General features: G+C 43.0%; 1 protein-coding gene across 2 annotated transcripts in view; it reads right to left on the bottom strand.

The window, feature by feature from the left end:
- Positions 1 to 164: 164 nt before the first annotated feature.
- sh2b3 (SH2B adaptor protein 3) overlaps positions 165 to 7,516 on the bottom strand; it is a 59,189-nt gene continuing 51,837 nt past the window's right edge. For both annotated transcript variants that reach the window (XM_074670809.1, XM_074670808.1), the window contains exons 5-8: positions 5,368 to 5,459; positions 4,917 to 5,131; positions 4,569 to 4,746; positions 165 to 3,835 (exon numbers count right to left, since the gene is read on the bottom strand). In XM_074670809.1, coding sequence (XP_074526910.1) covers positions 3,489 to 3,835; positions 4,569 to 4,746; positions 4,917 to 5,131; positions 5,368 to 5,459 — 832 coding nt within the window. In that variant the 3' untranslated portion in view covers positions 165 to 3,488. The remainder of the gene's footprint in view (positions 3,836 to 4,568; positions 4,747 to 4,916; positions 5,132 to 5,367; positions 5,460 to 7,516) is intronic.

The raw sequence follows: 7,516 nt of genomic DNA, 5'->3' as shown, positions 1-7,516 counted from the left end.
TCCTGATTGTGTCCTGAGCGCCTGAGGACATCCCTGACAATTTCCTCAAGTTAAAACTAAAGAGCATGACTGTTCAATAAAAATAAAACACAATTTCTGAATGTGTTAACAGACTGGTCAGCTGACATCTCGCTCTGCTCTGAGACACAAATAAACAGACCAAGCTTCTTTTTTTGGTTAGGTTTATTTTACAAAAAGTCAAATATACAGTTGATATATATTTAATATAATTTAGATGCTTATTACTGAAGGGGATGCGAACACATTGAGAGATTTTAAAGCTGTTGTTGGCTGTTGAGGGGGTGTTGGATTGAAATGGAATGTTTACAGTGCTGAAAGTTAACAAACAGGATGAACAGTATTGAGAACACATTACATTCATCAACTGGACATTTCAAAAATATAACAAAAGGAGGGAAATAAAGGCTGTTTGTTGGAGTGGATGCTGAGATTTGAAGAATCCTGAGGTACACAGGGATTCACTGAGAGTCTGGAGTGAAACCATGAAACAAATGTAGAAGCCAAAAAGCAAGAAAAAAATGTGCTAGCCCTGGTTTTAAAATCAGCCTTTTTCTTCCTGGGAACTTTGGCATTTGTCAAACATTTTCTCTTCAGTCTACGCGCAGGTGCAAACGTTGCATTCACGCTCAATTATTCATTCATGGAGAAGCCTCTGAATGTTCCCTACGTACACAAAAAGGTGTGAAGCACTGGGCATCTGTCTGATATTGCACTACACCACATCACACCCTGACCTTTCCAAAAGGGGAAAAGCAACAGCAGCTTTCTGGCAAAGGCACAGTCCTTCTCCCTAGAAAGAAAATAAATCAGCAAAGAGAGGGGACTGAGAGTTAAAATCCTAGTTTTTACCGTTGCTTTCTTTGGGCAGAAATGAGACACAGATGTGTCCAGGGACTTGATAAGACTCTGGCTTTATAAAGGCAGGAAGATCAACCGTACTTTTGCCAAAAACATCTTTGTTTTTGTTCCCCTTACAACAATTTAATGATGTCAGTCTTGATCACGATGATACATAAAAGAGAACTACACAACCATTGTAAAAATGTCCCTTTGGTACACAAAGCTGACTTATTGCATAACAAGAGAAGTAATCACAGCAAACTTACTCTGGCCGTGTTTGTTGAGGAAATGAAGAAGCATTTCTCTTAATAAAAACAGGAAACTAGCATGATAGAGAGGCCGTGAAGGCAGACAGACAGAATCAGATCAAAACCCTACGTGAAGCTCTGAAGGTCAATCTTAATCAGCTGCTAAAGTTAGTGTTCAAGCAAAGTTAGAGGTTAAACACACGACACCAAGCATGCTGCGAATGGAAGAAGCGCCAGGTATTAAACTAAATTACAGAAACGGTGTATTGGAAAATGAGTGACGGTTCACCACACTTTGGATCGGTAACCAGCTCTGAATGTTTGTGAGGAAGGGAGAGCTGAGACACCAGGTATACGGAGAGCTTGCTTTGGTAAAACTCTTTTTTTTTCTTTTGGATGAAGTCTTTGAAACAACCTCTGAAAAAATGTAGCTCCCAACAATTAAAGTCATTCCTGAGTTGAGCGTTGTGCAGCTTCCAACTGAAGTTTGGATCTTTTAGAAGAAGAGGGGGCGACAACACAGAAGGCACGTCAAATTATTAATTCAGGATAAAACCCAGCTGAAGCACACAGGGACGTGAAAACTACGATGACACCTCTTTGTGTAGAGAAAATAGAAATATAAAAATATTTTGTTTTCAGTCTCTCCTGTTTGTTTTTTTTATAACGGCTGCTGCTGCGAAGTAGAAAGTAAAGAGAGGATGCTTCTGTATGAAAGTTGAAAAAGTAGATTTAGAAACAGGGTTTCTCCTGATGTAGGAAAATAAATGCTCATATCTAAAAAGGCACGTGTGTGTGTGTGTGTGTGTGTGTGTGTGTGTGTGAGGAGTTTTATCATGCCTTTGTCTACTTTTAAGAGCCCTTTTATGATCACATGATGATTTATCAAACCACAACAACAACAGCTTTGAGAAAGGCTTCAATTCTGAGCCCACTCAGCTGAGATGACAAACCCTGCGAGTGAGTGTGAGTGTGTGTTAAATAGCTGACTCTTTGTTTAAGTGTGTGGAGTGTTTTTCTCTCCTTGCTCCTTGGAGTGAAGCCTTTATGTCCACTCATAAAATATTTACTCTCAGATGTTGATTTTTGAAAAACTTCCCGGCTGTAATTGTTGTGGTTTGAACACTTTGATGATCTGATGCAACAGCTTTTCTTTCTTCCATTAAAAGATAATCAACACTTTGAACTTTGTGGCTCAAAACACCTTTAGTGACTTGAAATGTTAAAAAAAAATCTGTCTGGAAAAGTGACTCTGATTCTGGTTTAACAAACTGTTACAACACTGATTGAATAATTTCCAACTAGCCTGCGGGACGGCTCGGTTAAATCCTACATCTGGGATTTTGTGGCAGACTATTTTTTCCATGTAAAGCTTATTTCTATGAAGTTCATTTTGTGCCTTTGCTGCTTGAAATCACATCAGCTCCACGGATCACACTTTAAATCATCTGACAGACGCCAGTAAAGACGCGTCGAACAGCGACATGCTTCCACTGCCTTTGGTTGAAACAGCTGAGAACAGCTGCGACAGAATCTTTCTGGATGTGAAATCCTGAAGAAGGCGAAAAACGATCAGTTTTTATGAACAGCTTCCCAACGGACTCCAACCAACTTTTTTACTTTTTCTTAATTTTCTACAAAAAGAATCTGTGTATAGAAAAAAATACACATTGTTTCCAAAGTGCACTGAAAGCGCCGTGCACTTAAATATATAATTCTAGCAACAGGAGGAAAAATCTAATGAGTGTCCCACTCGAAATCGAGTGCTTTTCATTGGTGTTTGTACAAAAAGGTGGGAGTGCGCTCCTCACAGAGGCGTGTGTGTGAGGAGTAAATGTCTTATAAATATTTGAATGGAGCACATGATTTAACAGATTTCACAGGCTGTTACTTACCATTAGTAAAGGTTAAGTGCCAAACATGTTAAATCAGGCGTGCCTCTGTGAGTTCAGAGGAAAACGAGCGTTTCAAAATAATGTTTTAGGAGGATAGCTCCTCCTCTCTCCCAGAACCTCGACATCATAAAACTAGAATCATAATCATCATCATCATCATCATCATCATCACGCTCAACACTGGTGGAAAAACTCCCAAAATACATTCACTGTGGACACTCAGGGGAGGCTGTGAGGATCTGACACTGGTAACACACTCTTAAAGTGAGCGTGTGTGTGTGTTTTCAAATACACGTCAGTCAGACAGAGATATGCTCGCTGAAGTTTACAAGTCTGCTGTGACGGCGTTAGCATCCTGCGCTCTCTCAGAGTCTCACATGCCCACATGAAGCTGGGTGCAGGTGGAGGAGTGTGTGAAGGGTGTGTGCGTGCTCCTGTGTGACAGCTGTCAGTAAGAGGTGACAGAGGTGTGTGACTCTGTCAGTCAGAGCAACATGTACTGGTTGTCTATCGCCCGCTTGCGCCCTCGATCGGGCTCCAGCTCATAGTCCGAGTCCCGGTGAGGGAGGTGTGGGTTGGGATGGTGGCGGAGCAGGGGTCTCCTGCCCACGGATTCGCTGCGACGCAGAGGAGCCGGGGCCAAGGGAGGAGGGTTGGGGGTGAAGTTGGTGCGAGTGGACGAGTGGGTCCCTGTGTGGGAGACTGAGCTGGGCCCGGAGGTGGAGGTGGTGCTGGGGGTGGAGCTGCGGGCCAGGCTGCAGTGAGCCAGGCTGGGCTCTGAGCTCCACCTGTGGAGGGAGAACGGGACAAGGAGGGCGCCTGACAGCTGACCTGAGGACACAAAAGAGGACATAAAAGTTTTGGTGAGTATGAAAACGCTTCAACTTCCTGAAAGTTTCAACATCAGTCGACCAAACGATAAAAAAAGAGGATAATTTAGAGTCGACCAGACTTCATACCTGCTGTCACAAACATATCAAGAAAAACACTCAGAGAGCGCAGACCTCCACCAAGTATATTGTGATTGTCACGCAACGCTTTAGTTCTACTTTAATGTTATACTCCCTTTCAGCAGACTGTCTGCTACAATTTGGTGTTAGTTGCAGGTTTGTAGGATAATTTGTTACCTGACAGTGATGAAAATTATGATGACCCAGTACATATTTCATATTCTGGATCTTAGTATACTTTTACATCTGTCAGAAATTATCTTGCGTTGTCTTGTATTGTTTTGCAAAGCAATCCGACCATTTATAGTGGAGTTATATACACAGATGGTGTGTAAATGGCCCTATCTCACAATGATAATGAATCCTTTAAAAAAGACCTGGATCTAGACAGTAATCTGGATCACCTCCAAAATTTAATCACTTCTTCTTTATCCCATTTCAAACATTTCCTGAAAATTTTATCAAGATACTTTTTGAGTAATATTGTTTACAGACAGACAGACAAGCTCTCCCAAAAAACTTTCCTCCCCACCCCCATCCCCACAAACCCAAACATCCATCATGTTTCAGTCTGACACACAGATGTGACACAGACGTGGGAGGTGGAGTCTCACCCTGCGATGGAGGACTGGAGCCCGCGACCACGAAGCTGGACAGCGTGACGGCCCCGGCAGCTCCACACTCGAGCGGGATGGGGAAAAGGCGAAAGTGACTGAGCATGTCCATGACAGAGGGGAAGCGCAGGTGCTGAACCCGGCACTGACCCCATTCTGTGAGGGAGAGGCGCAGGTGCTGCAGAGACGGGGAGAAGAGAAACACCCCGAGAGGTGAGACTGGAGAGAAGTGTAGAGCTCTTTTCCTTCACTCTGTCATCAGGAGTGACTGCGTTTAGCTGAGTGTGTTCATGTTTCACTATGAAAGAGGTTTTAAAACTCTCTTCTGCTAGCCCACAGTTACCGTACCTTTGCTTTCCCCTGGTAGTTGAACGTGAGGACGTAGTCTCCTCTGCGTGTCTCACTCTGTCGGACCAGAAACACTCCGTGCCCCTCCGGTCCGGAGCTCTGAACCAGGTAGGCCGCCTTTACTCTGGAGATGGGCCCGTGGAACCAAGGGTAAGAGAAAAGGAAGTGATCTGTCTTCTGGACAACCTGCTCTGGGGTAGTGAAGGTGACCGGACCTGGAGGAGGAAACCAAGGAGCGGAGGGGGAATACATTTTCCTCATTATAAAGACTGTCAGAGTTTTCGTACAAAAGGAGCAGAGGAGGTGGAGGGTGTGTTTATTTACAGAAAGCTGAAGAACAAACACATTTTTTCGACATGCTTATAAAACTGAACATTTTAGGAACCACTCAGAAAAACTTTCCCTTAAAGATGATTTTACAGATGCAACATCCCCTTATCCCTCCACTCACTTTGACCCCCTAACTCCAAGCTCCCTCTGTGATTGGCCGGAGCAGAGCTGTCAGCTGGGGAGGGGAGGGGCTCCAGTTCCACAGTGCTCGACCTGAAAGAAGAGAACAGATGAGTGTTTTTCTCATTACCGACCACCTGAAGAGGAAAATAGGTCAAATCCAGGAAGATTTCATGTCACTTTTTCCTCCATGTACTTCATGGTATGTCAAAGTAAAGACTTCAGTTCTGCCTGAGCTGAGAGGTCAGCTTGTTTTTTTTTTATGATGTGGAAATGAGATATCACAGTTCCAGAAACAGGAACCAACAGGATTTAAACATGTTTGAATCCTACACATCACAGTTTTTATACCAGCAGGAGGGAGGGTAGCAACGATGGGGAGAAGAAAAGAGAGAGAAATATGTGTGTGCATATGCGCGCGCGCGTGTGTGTGTGTGTGTGTGTGTGCGGTGGGCTGAGTGAACGTGGAGGAAACAGCAGGCTGCAGGAACACAAAGACACTGAGCACAGACAGGAAGCGAGTCCAGTTCACCAGTACACATCTGAACTAAGACTCACTGTTCTTCTGTTTCACTGCGCACAGGCACACATCAAACACATGTACACACACACACACACACACACACACACACACACACACACACACACACACACATGGACACACAACAAGACAGGATGAACGGACAGTAAGAGTGTGTTGGTGCTCGGATCAGAAGGGGAAGGTTAAAGAGGGAAGCCGGAGTAGATCCTGCTAAAATGCTGACTTGAGTTTGCTGTTCGCTGAATAACAGGAAAACAGGTCTCTTCTCTTCTCTCTGAGAGTGTGTGTGTGTGTGTTTGTTCTTATTTTTGTAAGACATATTACTCAAGAAAAATAAGTTATGAAAGATGGGAGTTTAAAAAAGTGTAAAAAGTGCTGAAAGACTCAACATTAAAACTATTTTTGTTACATTCCTTAAAGAGAAACTTAAGTCTGTTATAATCTGTGTCTATCTTAAGAAAATAATATAACATGTTGACACTGGTCATTATCTACTATAAATTTAAGGGGAGGAGTAATTAAACTCGTCTTAAATGACTGCACTAATGTCTGTTTTCCATCTCATGGTGAAGAATGAAACAACAAACACTGAAAACATTTCCACAGCAGATCTTCTAACTGATAATCTAAACAGAAAATACATGAGTTTAACAACCTTCTTTAAAATTTAAAGTGTTTCAAACGTGATGAGAAGTAACATCTGCTACATGTTTACATGCTGAATCTGTTTGTAAACTGATGAAAATGTCCTGGGATGGGACCCAAACACCAAGTCCTGTCTATTGTTTGGCCACCGTCAGGTCTCCAGAGGCCGGCCAATAAGAAGTAAGGGGGTTTGTGGAGCAGGGAGTCTTAAAGAGACAGCAGCTTAAAAGAGTGTTTCAGACAGTGGCTGAAATAAGTTTTTTAAAACACCAGTGTGAGAAAAATGAGGACTTATTGAGCTGTAAATCATGTAAAGCCTCTACAAAGGTACCAGAGTGACAGGATAACACCTAAAAAAGCACCATACCCCCTCTTTAAACAAGTGGGAAAGCACTTGAATATGAAGGTTTTGTTTTTCTTATTTAGATGTTTCTACAGTGGCCCAGAAGAGACAAACTAAAGCCAGGCAGTAGTTATTGAGAGTGATAGCTGTTTGTTTGAAAAAATGTGTTTTGATCAGTATTTTTAATTATAAACACCCGACATGGCTCATGCCTCACAGAAGCTTTCTTTCCCTCAACAATCAGTGCCATCTCATTTAATATTCCCATTTCTACACATTGTACTTTTAACTGGATTGCTCCAGTGAGCAAGGGCAGCGTGCCTATCACACATGTGCTATCATTTAAAGCATGAGGCCAGTGTTTGGGTGTCCTTGGACCAGAGGACTGATAATTGTAGCAGAAGAATGCAAACATTCACTCAAAGGTCTGCCAGCTTGAAATTGAAGTTTCTCTCCTAGAGTAGATCAAACGAGACGACACTCCTCTCCAACCTCACATATGTGGACTCTTCTGCCTCAAGTTGTCCTGATCTAACTTCACATTTAGCCTTTAGGAGCGGGGAGTCCATCTTTGATTCTCCATCCGTCCCTCAGGAGCACCAGTCGGTCCAACAAGTCAGA

This window comes from Halichoeres trimaculatus, unplaced genomic scaffold (assembly GCF_033239565.1).
Source record: "Halichoeres trimaculatus isolate MK-OKI-2021-1 unplaced genomic scaffold, fHalTri1.1 fHalTri1_scaffold_5, whole genome shotgun sequence".
NCBI classification, from domain to species: domain Eukaryota; kingdom Metazoa; phylum Chordata; class Actinopteri; order Labriformes; family Labridae; genus Halichoeres; species Halichoeres trimaculatus.
Note: the sequence above shows the minus strand (reverse complement) of the source record. Positions and strands in the feature narration are given on the sequence as shown.